We start from the raw sequence: 23,249 nt of genomic DNA on the forward strand, positions 1-23,249 counted from the left end.
TCGTGTGGAAAGGAAAATTAATGAATTTGAGACATTTGGGTCTGAAGACTGAGAAAGTATCACTTAGCAGAAGGAAGAAAAGCTGGATGTTATTGTAGAATGAATACTTTGAATAATCTTTTTATATGGAACTGACAGACAGGGAATCGAAAGTCCTTTTCATTTCTCTTTCTTTATTATTTTTATCTGACTGTTCAAGGAGTACACACCACTGTTATTGTGCACTATGGAATATCTGAAGTGCCTCATCCAAATGGAATGAATACCTACCTTTCATCTTTGTTTTGACGAATGCATCCCTCAATGATTTCCTTTACTTCAGGAATTGCTACTTTATCAAAGCTTGCTGGTTTGACTCCCTGAAATACAGAAGAATATGTGAGAAAATGTGGTAACAAAAATGTCTATTTAAATCTCTAATGAAGTTTAGCATGGCTGGTGACATTCAATCTTATAGAGGCACAATGCTCGTGTCACATGGACAGTTTTATTCTTCACAAGATATGCCACGGTGATTTGATTCATGATTTCTCTCCAATTCAATGATCAAAACATTAGTTATATTTGAGTGTGGAAAACATCAGCTTTTAATCAAATGAACTTCCAAACTTAATTATGAAAAAACAACTTTTCTTATTTTACTTGTATTTTTGCAACTATATATTTTAAATGCTATTGCATTCATAAAAATCCATTTTTAAAGAGGAATGCTGGAAAGAATCCAACAAGCATATATATACAAATATATTGCCCTCCTCTCTCCTAGAAGTCTGCAACAATTAAGTAAGGCATGCTAAGATAATTTCTTTCTCTAAAGTAACCACTGGTTTCCAACTTACCCAGAATCTATCTTAGTCCTAATTGGCAAAATGAGATTCACTTTGTTTTCTCTCAAATACATTGCCACATTTATTATATCCATCGCTATCCTTTCTTTTCTCATTCCCAAAATGATGCAACACTAAATCATGGTTTAGTACGTACAAGCCTGCTCTTCCTCCTCTCTCCTCCTCTGACACATCCATTTCCATTTTATACCAGCTGCAGTTTGTCTTTTCCTCCAAATAGGGAACTGTGGTTAGTTTTAGTATGGTTTATCCAAACAGGCCAAGATCTGATTTCTGATCATACTACTCTTATGTCAAACCCAGTGGTCAGTCTCGCCTTCACCATGGCCTATCTTTCTGTACATAAACTAGCACAAAATTAATATTAACAGATTTTCCTCTCACCAGGCATAACCTATATTTACCATTAAGCCACAGTGCAAAGATTTTGAGGTAGTGGTGGGGGACAGAGAGACAGATAAACAGATGTAACAGAACAGGATAGGACTGTGTGAGTTTTACAAGATTAATATTTATTAAACCCAGAACTCAACACACATAAAAAGGTCCTAATTTATATGGCATGCTCCCTTTGACCTGTGCTTCATGTTCCTTTGTACATAACCTAACAGTCTCAGAACTCTTCCTAAATAAACATTTATTCACAGGTGATTGAAACCTCAATCCACGTTGGCACTTTGAGCAGTAAAATTATCTGAGTAGTAGTAACCAATTTGGAATCTTGGGGCCATGTAAAAAGTTAAAAAACTGTTGATATCATGGACCGTGATACAATACAAGCTACTGTCTAACTGGCATTCCAAGGGGCTTTTAGTCACAATTTTGCCCTATTAAATTTACTCCTACCAGCTCACTTTTAGTGCCTTATCAACAAAGGCTGTTGGCTCAGATGAATTGTTCCTGTTCTTTTAGAAGTATGAATTTCGGTGAAAAGTCCCTGCTCTTATTGCATTGCAAAAACAGAACAAAACCCTGTTCTCCAGTTGCTCACCTACTAAAGGAAAACTATCAAATACAACGAAATGATTTTGAATAAAAATGATACTTCCCTTATTTTTAGACATATGTGTTAACTGACTAATGAGGCATCCCTAATTAAAGGCCGCAGTTCTAAGTTATAACAGACTTTTATAAAACATTTTAATCTACAACTCAAAAAAGGGGGGAAACTGTTAGTAATCTGACAGGCAGCCCTTATCAGTTAGAACACTTAATTGCATAGAGTTATGATCTGTGTATTTTCATGCAGAACTATTCAAGGGAAAAGTCTTGAATTCAAATTACCTTCTTGTGATCTGATCACATGAAGTGATTACAATACAAATTCAAAAGTCCACCGAAACAATTTAAAAAACAAACTAGAGGGAGGGAGGGAGGGCAAGTAAAGGACATGTTGTACTGTTCAGGGCTTCCAGCCATGTACACAAAGCCATTTGAGGGTCAAGCTAACATTGAGAAGCAGTGTTAGTTATGTATAAGCTAGTGCACATCACATTCGGTCAACACACATATGTACAACACATTGTACCTGCATATAATACGAAGTATGCCTTCCAGTTACTAGCAGGGCATGATTTAGATAATGTTGACTTAGTAGTGCAAACTTTGATGACTTATTATAGGCAAGAGGCACACTGATATCTATTAGCACATTCTTCCTAATTACTTGGTCTTATTTATTCTGTGAAAAGAGCTGCTTACAGAGTTGTATCTAGTTGACTAGACAGGTAAGGTTTAAATCAGCCTTCCCCAACTAGCTGCCTTCCAGGTGTTTTCCACTACAAATCCCGTTAGCCCCAGTCAACAAGGGCAACGGTGAGGGATGATAAGAGCTCAATAACAATAGCACTTGTTTGGGATTGACAGATATAAAGTTGCTTGTTTATTATGTTACACCTTAAATGACCACCATAGGATTAGTAACAACTTGTGGGCTGATTTTGTGAACCTATGCTCAGTATTGTAATAGCATACACAGAATTATACTCACTAACCACAATAAAGGCCAGTTTGGAACAGTTAATATTTCCATTGAAAGAGGACTATGAACATGCAAGTTTCAAGTTGATGTTTTAAGTTAATATCTCTTTTGAACTTAATGTTTCAGTTTAAGAAGTTTACTATTTGGCACTATACACTTTCACTGATATACAATTGTTTTGTATCAAATAATGTAAATACTTTATTCCATTCTCGAAGTCATACCAGCTTTGCATATATAAAAGATAATCAATCATAACAAAAGATAATCAGAAAAACTCTGTGTTATCTTTGAGCTAATATAGTGTAGTAGCTAAGAAGCAAGACAATGAAACCAAAGTCACCAGACTGAGCATTCATGGAACAGGATGAAGGAAGTCTGAAGTGAATCAGACCTTCCTCTTTCATCAATTAGTTGCCAAGTACATTAAATGGTACACTGGATAATTACGACATTTCCTCCTCTCAAGGCAATCCCCTGGATTAAGTATTTGCTGCTTTTGCACTGTTTTTGCAGAAGTTCCTGCTTGCTATTACATGCCAATTTAAACTATAGCCTACTCTGTCACTTATATAATTTTTTCTGTGTTAACTATTTTTAAAGCATTTTAGAATCAAGTGAGTATAGCTCTCTTTCACGCTACTTGTGTTGAAAACTGGGTTAATATATTTGCACTAAGCTTTCTTTCACAGCAGTTCAAAATGGCAAGTGAACGATATGCTGAAAGGCAACTTTAGAGCCAAAAATAAATTCTTAACTGCTCAACCAAGCACCAGAATATTGTATCTGCGTTAAAGTGGCATAGATTAACACAGCACTTATCAAAATAAGAGTGCTTAATACTCCATATCTTTGTCAAGTGTAATTAACTTACATTAGCCCATTTAAACATTCCTATTCCTTCCAACCAACCGCACAAGACAGGCACCACCATTAAATTACATTAACTGAAACTTTTGATTACCTTTCATTCTTACAGAGACAAACCTGCATTTTGTGCACAGTGATGGTTGGGCCCCATGCCTCCTTCACTTGTGTATGCGAAGAGTTATTCAAGAACCCATATCTAGTATATCATCTAGTATATCAAAGATACTAGATGTATTCCTTTGCCCCCTCTTCTGCACAGTTTGCTGGTGTGTTTGTTCATCTTAGTCAGAAAGCCCTAGAAAGTCCTAGTACTGTATCTAGATTTCCAGGCATTATCGAAGTAATTGTGCCAACATTATTTTCCATGCACATGGAGACCATAATTCCTAAACAGATCTACACTAAACCTGAGTCTCAGCTGTCCTTTCTCCAATTAATTTGCACCAAAACCATTACATCCATACTTAAGTCCAGATACTTAATATTTTGAAGTCAGGACTGCCGCTGCATAGCACCCAACACATGAAAGTAGTTATAGAACAGATCTATACAGAATTCTCTACAGAAGCATCATGACCCCCTATTTCCCATCATATGACTTAAATGAATGCAAGCTAGTATAACTGAAATTCTTACCTCTTTACCACAGTCTGTGTGAGAACAACAACAGTGTGAATTTATGATGACAAACACTGGGCAAAAATCTCTCTTGGAAAGATCCATTAGGAGACTCAGAGGCAAATATGCTGAGAGACTTGTGCACGCAAAAGGAGAATGGACTGTTAAAGTCCACACTTAACGCACAGCAGAAGGAAAGCAGGGATAAAGCTTTGAAGGAAGCATAGTCTTCTCTACAGTTTTGCCTTCCCTCATCCTGTGTCAGCCTGTAGAAATCAGAACTCTGTTTTCCACTGGCCAAGCCCCTTGACACACAGCAATAATAAATGCCATGGAACAGGTAAGCCTTCTTAGGGCTCCTCCCATTTCGTCCTTCCCTGCTATTTCAGGCAAATTGGCATCTTCTTCTGCAAAACCCAGAATAGACTCTGTCCAAGCTTCCCTGTTATATCATGCAGAGTATTAAAAAGAATGTAGCTGAAACTGAAGTGTCTTGATGATTCTATTTATAATTTCAGGCACAACCACTTGACTGGCATTATAGCAATTATATGAATTAATCTGATAGCACCACTAGGATGTTACTTAGTCAAATGCAGCTACAGAACTCCTCTTTCTACCTAGGTTACTGTATTCTTTTTATAAGTAGTCACACAACCCATTTTCTAATTTTACTCCGCACTGGTAACAAATAATGGAACTATGTCCCTGCATTTACCTATGCCTCTACATTTTGCTCTTTTGCCAGTTATCTTATGGACTGTTGAAAAGTTTTACAAGGAAACCACATGCAGCACTAAAATACCATTGTTAGAACCTGGGATATGAATGCTAGGAGCCATGTGGCTCCCGGGACCTAGGTTGTGGGCACCAAAACAAAATGTCTAGACACCATTGGGGTGGGGGGCTGCCCTACTACCAGACCAGGCAGCCCTGCAGCAAAAATTAAAAAATGCTGCCAGGCAGATCAGGGGTCTGCAGGGTAGATATGTCTTTTGTTACCGCTCTGCCCCGCCAAACACCTGATTCACCTGGCAGCAATTTATTTTATTTTTATTTGCTGCGTGGCAAATCAGGGGGGTCTGCAGGGTAGCACAGTACCCCACCAAACACCTGATTTGCCCAGCAACTCAGCAGCAAAAAAAGGCACATCTTTTGCTGCTGTGCTGCTGGGAGAATCAGGTATTTGCCAGGGGTAGTGCTGCAGCAAAAGACAAGTGTCTTTTGCTGCTGCTGTCCCCCCTGCAGACCAGCTGATTGCACCCAGACAGGTGGAGATGCTAGGTGCCAAGGGTGGGCCCAGTTGCAAAAGGCCCAGCTAATTTTGAATGCTGAATATAACTGAGAACATCAGCTACCTCTGCCAAAGCTGGAGAGCACCTTTGATACACTCTTAGCCCCTTGTTCTTCCCAAGCTACTGGGCAAGACAAAACATGACATTACTTTTCAACACTGACTCATCACATGCCCATTTTAACTGGTATTCAGATGAGAACATCCACAAAACAATCCAAGTCTTTCTACTGAAAAGACACCAGTCTGCTAGATACCATGTTGGTGCATAGCAGTGGAAAAGATAGAAGAGTGGCCGTGCCAGCAGGACTGCTAAGGGAGGGGAGGGATTGTAAGAAGATTGGAAACTTTTTCCAATTTTAGATATACAAGGAACTCATGCAAGATCACATTCAGATCACATGTAGTTAATTGAATATGCATCTGTGTCACTGTGTATCCACATCAGGAAGCCACAACCCGTGGCTACTGCCCTCCCGTGAGATCACACACAACTATTTGTGCCCAATTTACATGCAGTTTCCTACATGGAAGTGCTAAGAAAGTTATGATAGCTGATAATGGTATTTAGGATTTCCCCCAAACAAGGGGATTAACAATAGAGTCTGAAAGGAATTTTACTCTAATTGCTTTAATCTTCTTTTAGACTTTGCCATTAATTATGTTGGCCCATGAACTCTAGAGTCAAGCTGCAAGGTACTTTGAAAAATCTCCATTACTTTTTTACTAAGCTATTTCAGTACTGGTTTGAGCTAGATGTAGGCTGCTACAAACCGTTAAAGGAAATGTTAAAAGAACTCATGATCCTAATGGAAAACAAAGTTAACCCCTTCCTCCCAACCCTGAGGCAATACTATGCAAGGTAATTTAATTTACTCCATGCATCTTATGAAATGCAAATTTCTGTTATGTTACCCAATCCATGCTTAACCACTTCATTCCTGACTCTAAAGCTTGCCCAGCTAAACTTCAATTTTAAATACCAATATCCAATCCAAATTATGATTTTTTTTCTTACCAGTATTACAGCTTGCTATGCCCTAGTAATGCACACAATACTCACCCCTACTGAGTGGTATCAACACATTTTACCGTATTTTTCGCTCCATAAGGCGCACCTGACCATAAGGCGCACCTAGTTTTTAGAGGGGGAAATCAAGAAAAAAATATCCCCCCCCCGGCCCCAAAGAGCAAAGAAAGCGAGCGGGATCCATCCCGCTGGCTGTCTTGGCTTCTGCCATAGCCGCGCGCAGCCTCTCTCGGCCAGAGAAGTTGCACGCGGCTAAAGAGGAAGCCAGGACAGCCAGCGGGATGGATCCCGCTGGCTGTCTTGGCTTCTTTAGCCGCGCCGGGAGAGGCTGCGCGCGGCTATGGCAATTCCCCCACCTCCCACAAAAGCACCCTTTAAGGAGCGCACGGCTCCTGTGGGCTTTTCTATGAGGAGGGAGAAGGGACTGACTGGGGAAAAGCCCACAAGAGCCGCGCTGAGCTCTTGGGGGCTTTTCCTGCCTGCCTCCCCCCTGCATTTGCTCCATAAGACGCACACACATTTCCCCTTACTTTTTAGGAGGGAAAAAGTGCATCTTATGGAGCGAAAAATACGGTATTTCAGGATTTCTCAGAATACTTTCCATGCCTTAGAGATACTGAATTTTACCACCATAGTCCACATTTTGTGAACCAGCACTGCAGTACTGTCTTCATCATAACAGCTTTTATCCTGCACAACCAGTTTGACTCTCCTTTCCCCACCTTCATCCCCATCTTTGACTTTCCAGTGTGTGTCTGGGAAGCTTTGTTCTCCAGTTTATTCCTATCAAATGAATGGTCATATTATGATGGGGGAGTGTGTGGAGTTACTTCACAATGTGCATCTTCATAAATCCAATGTAGTTCTCACTAATTAACACTGCTGGTCATTGCGCTTCCTTAAACATATCCAGAGGGTGGGCTGATCTTGTTGCTCTGCTGGAGGCAGTATGTGAAAGGGGGAATTAGACATAAACATGAGAGGAGACAAACAGTGAAGGATGAAGTAGTGAGTGGGGTCAACTGGCAGTGTAATACACGGTGGAAGGTGGAAGGAAGATCAGTGATGACATGGAACAGTGCTTATGAAGGAGGCACTGAATTCCTCCGATTGCTGGCTGCCTCTGCCTCTACACCCCCCCATCTCCCCCCCCCCTCTCTCCATTTCAGTTCCATTCTGGGAATTGGGGTTCCCTTCAGGGACCACTGGGGCTGGAGCAGGATGCAGATCCTGTATTGCTCATGACGAGACAAATGGTGCACTGTCTGTGCATGGCCATCTACCCAAATGCACACAGGCACTTGCATGGCCCCAGGGTGGGTGGGGGTGACAACCTTTCAAATGCCATTTAGATCCTCCCACTTTCTAATGCTCTAATCCTGGCACACTGCTGCCTCAGAAAGGCAAAGGGCTGCAATGTGGATCTGGCCCTGGAGTGAATCTGAAATTACTTTCCTGATGTGTTTGGGTTATTATATCCTAGCCTAGTAAATCCAAGTAATCAAACAAGTAATCATCAGCAGATCCCTGAGGATTCACAAATCAGTTTATGAATTGGTTATAGTAATTTTGTTCAGAGGGAGGTTACCTTCATTGCAGTGTAGAGACAGGCAAGTCTCAAATATAGTTCAATTTTAGGATCTCCTACACATCTTTGACTCCACAGTCCATACCTATTTCAACACTTTACAGCAGATACTTTCATTAATGTGTTGCTTGGATGCATGAAATGCACTATGTTACCTTATAAATCCCCACTAAAGAGACAGATTCACAGCTTATTTTGATTGCTAGAACTGAATGTAGGGGGTAGAAACTTTAAAAATGCAAATGAACTAGTCCTGTGATGACTTGTCAGTTGACTTGCAGTTAAATGTGTGAACTTCCTCCGTAGAAAGTACAGTCATACGGAAGCTCCATCTATAATGTTTCATCTGTGATAGCTGTTTGCATTAAGTGGGGAAAATGCATGTGGGAACTGATCATTCTAAAAAACCAGATTAAATATATTCAGACCAGTTTCATTCCTAGACAATTAGTGGCATTATATGGGCAAACATGTACAAAAAAATGGCCAACAGTCAAGCTAGACAAAACATTAAATTCATGATGACAGTCAAACTTTTTAAAAAGGTTTTTAAAGGCACAGGGAGATCACAACTGCAGAGTATGGGGAGGAGAGATTTAATTATTTCCCACAAACATTGCAGTACTGATGAAGCAGGTATTGGCATTAATGGCATCTTATGGGAGGGGGTGAGCTGGACCATAAAGAAGGCTGATCGCCGAAGAATTGATGCTTTTGAATTATGGTGCTGGAGGAGACTCTTGAGAGTCCCATGGACTGCAAGAAGATCAAACCTATCCATTCTTAAGGAAATCAGCCCTGAGTGCTCACTGGAAGGACAGATCGTGAAGCTGAGGCTCAAATACTTTGGCCACCTCATGAGAAGAGAAGACTCCCTGGAAAAGACCCTGATGTTGGGAAAGATGGAGGGCACAAGGAGAAGGGAACGACAGAGGACGAGATGGTTGGATAGTGTTCTCGAAGCTACCAGCATGAGTTTGACTAAACTGCGGGAGGCAGTGGAAGACAGAAGTGCCTGGCGTACTCTCGTCCATGGGGTCACGAAGAATCGGACACGACTAAACAACTAAACAACAGCAAATGGGAGGGGGAGAGAAGTCAGCAAGTTAAATGCATTCACACATTTAAATATCACTATCTAGGCTCTAAGTTCAATGAGAACATGGGTCAGTAGCAAAATTCAGTGCTATAATAACAAAGTGGAATAGCATAATAGATAAGACGGTCTCTTTATATAGTACAGATTCAAGAACCATGAGGAGCAAAACACACTCAACATGTTTAGGCTACCTTTAAATAGTTTTAAACTGCCATAGACCTGTGCAGTTTCATTTTTTAAAAAATGCACTGAACAGGAGCCCTTTGGCTCTTCAAAGTCAACTGCGAGGGTGGGCATGACTCTTGCAATGATGGAACAAGCTCTCTTGAACGCTACCCATTCTGGCTGATGAAAGCCAGATGGGGTGGGGGTGGGGGGCTGATCAGGTCAGCCCAGGGTGTGGAGAACATGCCTGCTGGCCTTAAAAAAAGCAGTGTCACATTCACTCTTGAAGAGGTTTACAATAAGTACCACCTGGTCATCAATACTTGCTTCTTGGGAAGGTGGTGGCAAAGGAGCTGCAGGATATTTTGTTTGTTCATTTGGTTTTGGTTCATTTGGGTTTTTTTGTTCGTTCATTTGGTTTGTTCATTCATATGGTTTGTTCATTTGGTTCATTTTGTTTGTTCATTTGGTTTTAATTTGTATACCACCCTTCATAGATCATAGGGCAGTTTACAGCAAAAAACACAAAATGATAACACAAAATATATAGTGAGAAAAAGAAAACAAACCCATAACGCCCCCTTCCACAAAAACATTTAAAAGGCCATAGATTGTTTAATCAGCCAATGGTCTGGTTACAGAGAAACGTTTTTATCAGGCACCTAAAAGTATGTAAAGAAGGCACCAGATGAGCCTCCTGGGAACAGCATTCCACAAACAGGGAGCCACCGCAGAAAAGGCCTGTCCTTGTGTTGCCACCCTCCAGACCTCTCATGGAAGAAGCACACGAAGAAGGGCTTCAGATGATGTTAGCATGGTTTGAGTCGGTTCATATGGGGAGAAGCAGTCCTTGAATACAAACTATCAGGATCCAGTTCTATCTGGAATCAGGCTTGGTTTGGTGACTAAATCAGCCTGTGTTGCCCTGATGACCTGTACCAAGAACAGGGCAAGGAGAATACATCTCTGGCTCTTGCTTTTCAATCTGCTGAAAATTTTTGATACCACCGACAGCAGTATCCTCCTGCCTCCTGGACTAGTTCTGTGAAGTGGTTACTGGAGTCTTCCTGAACTTAATGGGATTTCCTCCTGAGCAAACATCCATAATATTGGGATGAAAATCTCAAATAACGAGGTTCTTAATGAATGAATTCTAGAACTTAAACATAAAGCCTAACATTTTAAGAGAGATGTGTTATTTTAAGATATGATTCTATGATTCTGTGTATATATTAGGTTGTCCATAAATAAAACCTATTGTCTACATGAACAATTGAAGATAACTTCATACAATTATCTAAACCTTGGAATCACTGAAATCACTCCAATTATCTGAATCTACCTTATTTTCCACACATTGTGGAAAGCAGCACTCTTATATGGAAATTCTGGGCAATATCGAAGTCACTGAACCAATTAATGCTGAATTGTACCAAACAACCCTATAGGAAATACAGAAAAACCTGTATCACCATAAGAGCTATGAAACAAAAATGCTAGTCCCATATAATGTACTCAGGCCAAGTTTGGACATTGTGCTGAACCAGGCATGGGGAACCTGTGGCACTCCAGATATTGCTAGACTACAACACTCATCATCCTTTACCATTAACCACGATAGCTTGGACTGATGCGAGTTGACAGTCCAGCTACTTTGGAGAGGCATAAATTCCACACTCCTACACTATACTGTAGCTTAAGTGACACGAACAAGCTTAGGTGAGCCTTAGTCTCACACATACATGATCTCTCGCCTCCTGAGAGCAGTCAGATGCTTCCACTTCTTCATTATTTGTCACTTCATCCAGATCAACAAACTGCTTAATGAGAACTATGAGCCAACTTGTTTCAAGGAACATTAATGTTTACCAGATTGGATGGAACAAACTAGTACAGCCAAAGCTTTCAAACCTCTGCCCAGCTGAGTGAGAGAAGAGGAGAATGCAAGCCTGAGGCTCACCTAGGCTCATTCACTTCATGCTAAACTATGGTTTAGCATGACGTTCAAAAACAGCTTCCATGCAGAGGTTTGAAAGGTTAAAAAAGATGCAGGAAACTCAAGGACAGTTTGTCCTTTAACAAGTACCAAACTCCAAAACAACTTGTATCCATTCATGGTTAAGTATTTAGTGTAGCCCTGGGAGATTAGCAATAAACCTGGATCTTTTACACACATTTGTATGGAAATACAGGAGGCCAGCATACCTAACGTTTTAGCCCCAGGAGCTCTGCATACTTCTGAAGTAGCTTGGAAGTTGTATTACTCACTGTATTCACAAAGGATTAAAATAAATTACTTTTGCCTGTACAGTTACAAGTCTGATTTCTGATCTTCAGATCTTTGCTGTTTGACATACAAACTCATGCAGAGAGGCAAGACAAAGTAAAGGGGAAACAATAACTATCCTGATTTCTGCAGCTGCATTACTGGTAGTTTTGTCTTGCTTTTGGTTCTCTTTATTTAGCTCATGCGAATAATGAAGTTGGTTTCCCTTAAACTGTTTCTGCTGAACTTTAATAGCTTTTTGCCCTGCTCAGTTGCAAACCCAATAGAATCATTCCCTATTTCAGGAACGTTACAGAAACACTATTTCCTATGAATGAATTTAAAAGGCAAAAGTGAAATGAAATGGATTATAGTCTCTGATTCTCTTTTCTAACTTGACCCTTCATGTTGTGGGTTACCGGTATGCCTAAATCTGCAATGTGTATGCCACCCTGAACCGAATTTGGCCTGCATACAAGGCTTGATCTTCCTCTTTCTAACTTGGCCCAGTATACCAAAGCTTTCCCTCTGCTCTGCACAATCACACTCACTTATTATTATTAATCACCCACCCTTCCCCCTAAGGTCCCACAGTATGTCCAAATTTATACCACTTTAGTGCACATTTCATAGCCCTCTGATGAGGGTGACAAGGGAAATTCCATTCTAGGATGAAGGTGGGGAGGGGGTGGGGAGTCAAACCCCTAGGCAACCCCACCATCAAAACAAGATGCTGCTCACGGCTGCCTGGAGTCACCAACATAAGAGACACCAAATTTCAGAGTTAAAATTTCAGTACTACAAAACATCAGCTAAAAGAAAAAATACAAACAGAAACTTTAATAATAAAGTTCACTGCATTCTATTCAGTTTATTATTTTAAAAGGTAGGCTTGCACACAGTGTCATCAGCGTGAATGGTGCTTTACAGAGAAAAAAGACAGCTGGTCCCTGCCCAAAAAGTTTAAAATCCTACACAAGCAAAACAATAGAGGAAGGAAGTAGAAAAATGTATTCAATTCATTTGCACTTAGGCTTAGCTTCCACAGATAATGTGATTGTGCCAAAGGCTTCATAGAAAAGGTGGACTTTTGAGAACGAGTTTGGGGGGTGGGGGATGCAACATCCTATAGGTGGCTCAGGGAGGCAGCTGCAGTGAAGTCACCAACAAGGAAGAAAAGGCCAGAATAATTCAAAGGCTCTGTTTGCAAAGGAGCGCATGTCCCATCCAGGCCTAGGTGAGACCAGCTGACTAGCCTTAACTCCCACCTCCTTTGTGACTGAACTGGAAAAAAATCTGTTTTTTTCATAGTATTTTTTAATACTATGAGTTACTATCAAAAGGCACTGTTTATTGAACTGAACTGAACTGAACACAGGCTGAAACCCGCATCCATTTTCATTAAGTTCTCCCCAAAGTTTCTTAATTGTGGAGACACACTATTTCCCCCTGAATATGAGAGGCACACTTTGCTACTGAACTCGGAAAGCTTTCCTATTCATGTGCAAGGCTATGAATTTGCCACACTTGAAGAAGGCCATCTCCTGGGTATTTCTGCTCGAGTCACTGTTCTAAGGAGTGCAAGTTTAGAAAAATGAGTCATGCAGATGCACATCAGCGAGGCTTCTATGTGGTGGGTAGTTTTCTCCATTTTGGTTCCCAACAATTTGCGGGGGAACATGGGGTGGAAACCAGCCCCATGCAGAGCTTATCTGAGGTCTGGGGTGGGAGTCTTGTTATAGTTATAAACTCAAAAAAAAAAAAAAAAAAAAAAAAAAAAAAAAAAAAAGCAGCTGGTCCTGGGTTGCCCCCCTGGTCAGCTTAGCCCTCCAGGGCCCAGAGAAAGTGTACCCAGCTGCCTTCCCCCATCTTCATGGACCTGGTGGAAACACTTGGGCTCAATCTCAGCTACATTACAATCTTGGATTTTACTAATGCTTTTTATAGCCACTGAATTCTCCCTGGGTGTTGTTTTTGGGAGGGGAGCTTCTTCCCACCACTTATTTTTTGCACCCCCACAAACCTCAAGCTTACCCCAGTCTGTTTATCCCTCATATGAAGGTGGTAGCTTCAGCTATATTTGTGCAAGCATGCTAAGACTTGAAACAGAAATAAGGATATTTCCACTGGAAACCAACGGAAAATAATATTTCCTTGAATGGTAGGGCAAAAGTATTTTAAACTTTTACTTACAGCTTGTATAAACAAGTATTTAGAATCCTAGTTAAGCAACACATGCCTATAATTCTTTCATTCTGTAACATATTTGTTCAGATCAAGAGCTAATGTTCAAGTTAATGTTTTGTAATGAAGAAAAAACTGACAGGGTCAAAAGATTTCCACCAATATCCAATTTTAGTTTGGTACAGTACCTGGTTACGCAACTTTTCCTGAATGAATGCCAATGAACAGTAGGATTAAAGAACTGATTTCTACCTGAGCTTTAAGTGTGGGCTGTGGCTCTTCCTTTTTGTAGCATTCAACCTCTTGCATTTCATGTAGAGCTAGGAAAGAGAGCATCTACATTTTCCCAAGTGTGTGCTTTCTTTTCTTTTTCTCTCCTGCAAAGCTACCCATCCTCTATCACTGAAGGAAGACATCTTTTGTTAGCTGTGGTAGGAGCTCTACAATTGTAGATGGTTATAGGAGACTTACGCTGGTCACTCGACGGTAGATCTGTGCAGCATTTTGACACTCAGAATAAGGATATTCAGACGTAGCCATCTCAAGCATACACATCCCAAAAGCATATACATCAACGGATTCATCGTATTTCTCCTCATACATCTCGGGTGCCATGAACTCTGGGGTACCTTAAATTAAAAGAACGATTCAGACTCTAAATGTCTCAAAGCGAGCAGAGGCTGCTGGCGTTACTCACCGCAGAAGGGAGTAGATGGGTAGACCTGTGAGAAAAGAAGAAGTGGAAGCAAAAAGAAGAGGGAGGAGACCCTCAGTCACTCTGTTTCATCAACGTATCCCATGGGTCTTCCATTGCAAGGCCTTTGCAAGAAGTGAGAAACCAACAGTTAAAGGTTTTTATGTTCACCATTTATATATATATTATAATGGAACAGAATCAGGGGGAACATGTGAAGATTTTAGTCATAATGGTATATGATTGAATCCCAGGTTGAAGATAAACGGAGAAAAATAAAGTAAGAGACTAGCTAGACTACAAACCAAATACTTGTTAGACACACTTACCTTTCCTCCTTGTGAGAAAGGAGGTATGAGGCTTGTTTCAGCATCCCTGCCTGCCCTCTGCTGTAAAAAATTAGTACTGGAAAGAGTCCACAGCTAGTCTCTGACCCGTAACACTCCATTTACTTCTGTTTAGTGTCACTTTAAACAAAGCCTTGCAATGAAAAACCCTGTGTTTATGAATAAAGGTTTCTTAAAAATTAATTTTTCAAAAATGTTCTGCAAAGGCCACTCACCAGAGCCCTTTTTACATACTTACCATTTCACCTGCAGTACATTTTATAGGCCTACTGCAGATACAGGAAATAGTGAGGGACATCCTACAGGCAAAAATACTCAGAAATATAGAGAGATTGAGTTATAGGCACAGAGGGCGAGATTCAATAAATCCTAATTTTAAAATCAATTTGTAGGAGGTGTATTATCCCTGATGTATCAAACCAATGCACCCTTCCATTTCACAGAAATCTGCACTATATGAATCAGAGATATGTAAGAGCCAGAAATTACCAATAAGCAGAGAATTATTTCCTGCAAACAAACCAGATTGTATGCAAATTTACCAATCAATCACTTTTTACTTCCCTATCCATCTACCCATAATTCAGTGGTGTTCTAGCCTTAACTGAAAGGGAGCATATTAATTCAGTTGTTCAAAAAAGTCAGAATATGGCAGTTTTCCAATTGAAAGTTGATCATAACATATGGAAAAGAGACTGCTATGTTAAGGAAGTTGGTCATTTCCCACTGAATATTCTCCCCTTTCCACTAACATTAATTGTTTCTAGACTGGCTGGAAAGCAGGAAATGTTTCATTGTCACAAAGGCCAAGATATTTGCAAATGTAAATTTGTATTGTTAAAATCAGGTATTACAACTTCTGAAAACAGAACTTCAGAAATAGCTGTAGATTGCATTCTAAAAACACACACTAGCAGATGCAGACTAAAAAGGACTATCTTTTCCCTTGTTAGCTTGCATCCTTCACAAAACAAATAGCAGAACAGAGCTGTTAAAACCAATTATCTGGTCATAGTTTCAGACCAGCTGACAAAGCTATTGTAGGGTACTTAAATGCAGCAGCCCAGAAATTTTAGGTATAAGGCAGAGGTTTGTATTTTTTTAAAAAAGAATTTTCATTAAAAACTCTGTGCTTCCCCTTAATCCCAGTTCAGAACAGTTATTTCAAAGGATGGAAATACTTTGGTTTTATCAAGTGTTCTGCTAAGTGAAAGAGCCTACACACCTTGAGAAGATTCTTTAGGAGAATACTAATATCAGGGACCCATATTTTATGAGACCTAAAACTCTAGAATTTTCAGGGATGAAGCTTTTTTCATTTCCTTTTTTTGCTTTGTGAGAATTGGAAAATTCTATTAGGCAAATTTTCAAGTAAGAACTGCTAAAACAAAACCAGAAGCTTACCTATCACACTCTTGGCAAAGGAAGCCCGCTTCAAGGTTGCCAGACCCAAGTCTCCTATCTTGACTGATCCTGTAGGGCCAGTAATAAAGATGTTGTCACACTTCAAGTCACGGTGGATAATGGGAGGAGTACGCGTGTGCAAGAACTGCAAACCCTTCAGTATTTGCCGGCACCAGCTTCGCAGTACTTTGATTTTCATCACTTTAAACCTTTTTAAGTACCTAGGGAAAGAGCCACAGGAATAAAAATAAGCTTCAAGCTTCATCTTGAAGTCCATGCTGTTGGGATGCCACAAGTGAACTACAAACATCAAACAAACAGATCGTAACAAAAGCAGGCTTCGTATGAGCCAAACTCCACACCTCCAGAAAAAGAACATAGGGCAAAGAGAAGTACTGGGAGTACTGAAAACCAGTCTTCCTTTTCAGAGGTAATAGAAACTGCACAGCAGTGCTCCTTCACAAAAAGAATAACTACACCTGCAGCATTTATATAAATCAATAAAGTGAACTGATTGGCTCATGAGTTAGAATCCAGGGGCCACCAATCTTTCTGAATCTGTGGGCACATTTTAAATTTTGAGTGTGTGGTATAGGAGCAACCCACCTCTGGTGCTTTTCCTTAACTCCCTTCTCCAGAAAATACATGCATGTGCACATGCTCACATAAGCACAAACTCCCTCTCTTTCATATTCTTTGGGTTCTGGGTAAAAGTTGAGATTCAGTAGAATTAAAACAAATATTTTTTAGTGTGCATGATTTTATATGAGGTTCCCTTGCACCAGTAATGCATTTTTAGTAGTAGGTTGCACAGTAAAAATCACAGTGACAGTGCTTGCCAGCACCACAAAAACATGCCCAAAGCACAGATTCCCATGTATCTTCATGATTTTTACATAACATGACAACAAAGTCACCATCAAATCACAGAACACATCTGTGACACAGGTGGACTATGATTTGACAATACTCTTGAGGTGAACCATGCACAAATTATGAGGTTCCATAAGGATTGACACCTCAGATTTACGTTGCTGCTCAATAGTAGCTCTGAAAGTCAATGAAGGCAGATATGATCTGTTATTTGATTTTGAGGGGCGCAAGGAGTAAATAATCTCTGAAACAATAAATGCGATTTCAAGAAGATCTGTTTTACTGGATCCATGTGTGCACACATGCTTTTTCTCTACTGACCTTGGCAACTCTTCTTTCTCTGCTGGCCATTCTTCATTCATCCCCTCAGTATCCTAGAACAGGCATGCCCAACTCCCAAGTGACTGCGATCTACTCCCAGTATAAAAAAACTGGCAGCGATCTATCCATTGTCAGCTTTCTTTGGGAGGGAGTGGCAAGAGTTGTTGAGCTCTTTTTGAGGAGGCTTCATCAGAGTTGTTGGGCTTGCGGGGGGGGGGCGGGTTGTGATTCCACAATCGACCAGGGACAGCCCACAGTCAACCAGTAGGTAGCAATTGTCTGGTTGGACATGCCTGTCCTAGAAGATCATTATTCCCCTTTCTTTCCTTTCCTCCTAATTACTCCACTTTCTAATCAGTTGCCTGAAGTCTTGAAAAGCACATAGGAAAACTCTTCCTTCGTCCTGTTTCATCTTTATATGTTTTTCAAAAAGAGGGCAAAATAAGCACATTCACTACCTCAAAGCAGTTTCTCTTTTTCATAGGAAACTAAAATAATTTTAAGTATCCATTCAGTTTTCTGCACATGCTGTAATAATTTTTTTGTCTTTTTAAGCAATTAGCTTTACATCAATTCATTTTGCTTAAAACCTAGCTGTTACACTTCCTGCAAATGCTCCATTTTCAAGAGACTTCAGAAGTGATACCAGCTTAGGATAATATTTGAAAAGTCAGCATCCCTGGCAGGAAATGTTGGGGCCCAAAGCCTTTAAGAGAAGAGAATTGGCAACGGACAAGTACGTTTTAAGAGCCAAGAATGTAAGCAAAGACACTATAGCTGAGCCAAATTGCCTCTCTTAAGATGTATCTTGTGCAATGGGCACAAAAACCTGACTGATATTATGTGAGCAGCAAAATACTCAAAGGGTATCTCAGCCAAGAAATCAAATCAGAACATGTACCCCAGCAGTTTCCTCTCCCAGTCTCCCATGAGCCCTTCATACTCATACTTTCCTTCTAATATCCTCCTCTTCTCAACTCTTATTCCAAGCTGAACTCCAATTTCCCTCTGAAACCATCTCTCAAATGCTTTTTACAGGGCAGTTTTCACACCAGGATTAATGTTTGAAATGTGATTTCAAAGTCCCTCCTTTTGAACTACAGAAATTGTAGCAATGGGGATTAGTATCAATCATCCAGAACTGGCAGCTGTCCAAATTATTCTATCAAGACATGCTCTTACAATGAAGTGGATAAGCAGAGATCAGAACATGCACTGAATTGTTGTGGAATAATCACGATAAGCATCTATTGTAAGATCATATAATAATGGCATCCAAGCTAGTCACAGAATCCCAAACACCTGTCATGGGGGGTGACATGGGAAGCAACCTTTGAACGTTGAACGTTACATGGAAAGGAGGAAGCCTGTCAATATAGAGGAAAGGTTTATGGGGGGAAGGGGTATTGCTAAAGGCTGAACTAAGAAATTAAATTATTTTCCTGGAAGCTAACTGGGGTATAATGAGGTTTGTTCACAGGACAATGGGCTTGTCAAGGCACACAAAAATAACTTTTCCCACCAGATTTTCGAGGAGGAGCAAAATGCTTCTGGAAGCACTGGCACCTCACTCACATTTAGATAAAGGGTAGTGGGGAGAGAATCGCAATACAGAATATGCCAACTAAAAATACGTTTCTAAAATTCTTAAAATTAGTGCAGATATTGTCATTGGACAGGATCAAGGTCTCAAGGAGAACATAAAAATCTTTTCATTTGTTAGCTTAATTACCATCAGTCAAGTAAAGGCAAGTTTACACTGTAACCAAGGCTTCCTGGCTGAGCTCCTTCATTTAATGTTTCAATAGCTAAGTGGTTGCTACAGTGACATCATAGCTGTCATTCACTTTCCAACAAAAACTTCTTTTCATTCTGAGTTGACATTCTGCAGTTATGCTCCTTCCCCCATTTCACCCAGGGAAAGCAACAATGAACCAAAGCACTGTTCTGAATTTGAAAGCAGTGCATACCAGTACTGGCTAATTCTGTTAAAACAGATTGGCAGGTAAGGTAGTATCATATGTTGCAGCAAACGAAAATGAGCTTACAGGTCACTGAAATCTATCAGAGGAAGTGAAATAGCATCTGTAATTCAATTTATGTGGGTGACATGTGGCTTTTAATTCAAATGTTTTAGTCACTTCCAAGTGTCCTTGTAAATCTTTTAAATACTTGCTGTAACTAAATGCATTTCCATTTCTAGCCACCTCTGAAATGCTGAGTATCATCTACTTTCCCATTTGTCCTGAACTTCTGTAACATAAATACTACCTTATCAAAACTTGCAAAAACAATAAACCATTTCCTAGGACTAACACAGCAACAACCTTCTAGGCTCATGAAGATCTAACATGCAGCCCACTCCCAGAATGAAAGCTCCGCAGCTGTCAGAGAGGTTGAGGGTCTCAGGGAAGGAGGTTTGCTCTGAGGTAGAGGGAAATAATACAATAGAAGGAACCCATTCCTTGGATGAGCTGGTATCCTCTTGTGCCAAGGATATTTTTCTAGGAGGTGGATGGATCCTGGTTGTGGGTTATTCAATAATTAGAGGCATAGATGGTTGCCATTATGATAGGCATACAGATTGCATGGTGAACCGCCTACCTGGTGCAAAGGGTGCAGGTGTTGCCCACTGCCCACAGTTAGACAGGTGGTTAGTATTAGGGAGAAGTCAGTGGTCATGGTGCATGTTTGCACCAGTGACATGGGGGAAATGTATTCACGAAGTCCTGGAAGCAAAATTTAGGTTGCTAGATAGGATGCTGAAAGCCAGGACATTCACAGGACCAGCTAGTGTGGTGCAGGCTAGCAATCCCAATGTGTGGATGAGACACTGGTTGTGGGAAGAGGGGTTTGGATTTGATAAGCACCGGGAACATTTTGCAGCAAGCCAAGCCTGTACAAAAGGTATGGACTCCACTTGAACCAGAGTGGAAGCAGACTACTGACAATGAAAGAGAAAAGATGGCATAGCAGCTTTTGAACTGATTACGGGGGAAGTGCCAACAGGAGCTGATTGGAACAAATCTGCCCCCTGAGATGAAGCTGGGGGGAGGGGGGAAAATGATGAAAATTTAAACTGTGGAGCTGTAGAAGGGGCAGAGGTCAGCAATTCAGAGAGGCCAAAGCACCCCAGGCCAAAGACACTTGAAGATGGACACTGTATGTAAATCTTTATAAGCTAATGTTAGAAGCTTCTGAGCCAAGGTGGACAAACTGGAGTGCATGGTCTTAAAAGACAGCATTGATATAGTGGGCACAATGGGAATCTCGTAGAATGGAGGGAGGTAATGGGAAATTGTTATCTCCAGATATAGACTCTATAGTAAGGACAGGGAAAGTTGCACTGGAGATGGTTTCACTCTGTACATCAAAGATGACATTGAATCAAGCCAACTACAAATCCCAAAAGAGGCAGGCCTGTCCACAAAATTATTGTGGGTGGTGATACTGGGCCCCATGACTAATTTAGTATGGGGTATACACTATTACCCTCCCTTATCTAAATGCTCGGGGAGATCCTAAGATGAGTAAGGAAATCAAGAAAGCATGCAAAAGAGGACATGTAGTAATAGCTGACAGGAGAATAGAATGCTATTGCATTCGGGTCCTGCTTGCAGGCTTCCCATGGGCATCTGGTTGGGCCACTGTGAGAACAGGATGCTAGACTAGATCAGCCAGTGGTCTGAGCCAGCAGAGCTTTTCTTATATTCTTAATCTCTGGTCAATTTAAGGCTTATGAAGCAGGCTTGTTTAACTAAAGTTTATTTTAAGCCATAACTTCTAAGATTGACGGTTTGCTTGCTTGGGAAAAGGGGGAAGCGGGTTTTAGAAGATGCTAGCAGATACAGCTGTTGCTCAAATAAGATATTTTGTAATGGTGGTTACATGTGCTCAGTCACTGCACATGCAAGCCGATAATAAAGCCTACAAAAGTTGCCAACAGAGACTAATTACAGCCTTCTGTACCTGGACAGAAGTAAACCACTCACAATTTAAACTTAATTCCATTATGGACAGCCAAATTTCGACTACAACTCAGGTAAATTCAATTAATCCTGTTGTCTTTGATTTGGGAAATAAAAGATTCATCAAAGTGCTGAGATACAAGAATCTGGCATGAAAATGGCAATTGGTCTCCAAACCCACAGTTTCTGAAAAGGAATCTGGCAGACCTGGTAACTGATCCTTTTACCGCTTTTTAACTAATCCTGTTTTGGGGCATCAGTAGACCTCAGAAAGAACTCAAGTTGAGATACTTTGACTAGCTTATCTACAGTCCTTTTCCGTAACTCACTGATTCCATTCATTTAAGAGGATTTCAAACTTGACAGCTACTCTTCCTCACAATGTACCTCCACACAAAAACTAGTTGCCATTAAGGAATTCTAATTTTAAAAACAGTTTAATTAAGTAAGAATTTCTTAATGATATTACATGAACTTATGAAAATAGGAAGCTGCCTTATACCAAGACAGAGCATAGGTCCATCTAGGTCAGTATTATCTACACTGAATGGCAGCAGCACTCTAGGGATTCAGGCAGGGTTCTCTCCCAGCCCTACCTGGAGATGCCAGGAATTGAATTTGGGACCTTCGACATACAAGGCAGATGCTATATTTACGGTCCTTCCCCATAGTTTATTTGATATATAATTCTATTCTGAATCAAAATATAGAGAAGAGCAAAGAGTGCTTCACTGACCACTAGAGGACTCCCTTGCTGCTTATTTTGCCTGGAATTTCAAGCATTTGCTGTACAGGAGACATGATATGGCTTGCCAAAGTAGGACCTCAAAACCTATTAACATTTCTTCCTTCACAGTACAGCACTGACAATGGGTTGAGAGGTTTCATAATTTAAAGCCCAAAGAGTACACAGTAGCTATCATTCTGAACCTCCTTCTCAGAAATGGTCAATATATCCAAATATATATCCAATGGCTTTTAAAAGGCTTTTGCCCAAAAACTTTTCATTTATTTTTTGGTATTTTGATATCCATGTTCATCATTAGTGTATGGCTCTGGCCTATACTCACGTTTTCAATGTGCCAGATGTCATAAGCTCTGTAACCAGAACAATACACTTCTTTCCCTTGACAGTAGACTCCCAGGAATCATAGAACCTAACAATGTTAGGATGTTGAAGCCCTTTCAACATTTCAGCCTCCTCCTTAAATCGTTGCCTCTCCGATTTGGACAGCTTCCGATCCTAAAAGATGGGGGCAAGAAAACATATATGAAAAACTGGAACAAAAACAAATCAAGCTTAATTATATAGGCAAGGCCACAAACATGCTGACTCTTGGGGCAGGATTAGATGCTACAAGACACACAGGACTGAAGGAGCCCAGCCGCACACACACCCCTCCTCAGCCAACACGAGATGTAACATCACTGCGGTTTGCCATTCTTTATCTCCACAGCAGAAAGTCAGTGGTGTCTACTTGTGCTATACTAAATTTTACCAGTACTGTAAGGAGAAAGACACCTCAGGTGACCAGATAAACTTGTAGCAGTAACTTCTTCCCTAGAAAAGTGTGGTTTTTACAGAACTTCGTGCAGTCCTTAAAAACCCATCTGGAGAATTTACTTTTGAATTTATGGCAAACTTATCAGACTTTGCCTACAAACGTATGAACACTTAACCACTGCAGACAAACCTTGT

At 40.5% G+C, this 23,249-nt stretch overlaps 1 protein-coding gene across 12 annotated transcripts in view; it reads right to left on the reverse strand.

The window, feature by feature from the left end:
- Positions 1-23,249, reverse strand: part of WNK1 (WNK lysine deficient protein kinase 1) — a 105,933-nt gene that overhangs the window by 51,995 nt on the left and 30,689 nt on the right. For all 12 annotated transcript variants that reach the window (XM_080971543.1, XM_080971542.1, XM_080971550.1 and 9 more), the window contains exons 2-5: positions 22,621-22,793; positions 16,389-16,609; positions 14,415-14,572; positions 271-359 (exon numbers count right to left, since the gene is read on the reverse strand). In XM_080971543.1, coding sequence (XP_080827669.1) covers positions 271-359; positions 14,415-14,572; positions 16,389-16,609; positions 22,621-22,793 — 641 coding nt within the window. The remainder of the gene's footprint in view (positions 1-270; positions 360-14,414; positions 14,573-16,388; positions 16,610-22,620; positions 22,794-23,249) is intronic.

The sequence above is a fragment of the Podarcis pityusensis genome (genome assembly GCF_964106645.2).
Source record: "Podarcis pityusensis genome assembly, chromosome: 10".
Classification (NCBI taxonomy): Eukaryota; Metazoa; Chordata; class Lepidosauria; order Squamata; family Lacertidae; genus Podarcis; species Podarcis pityusensis.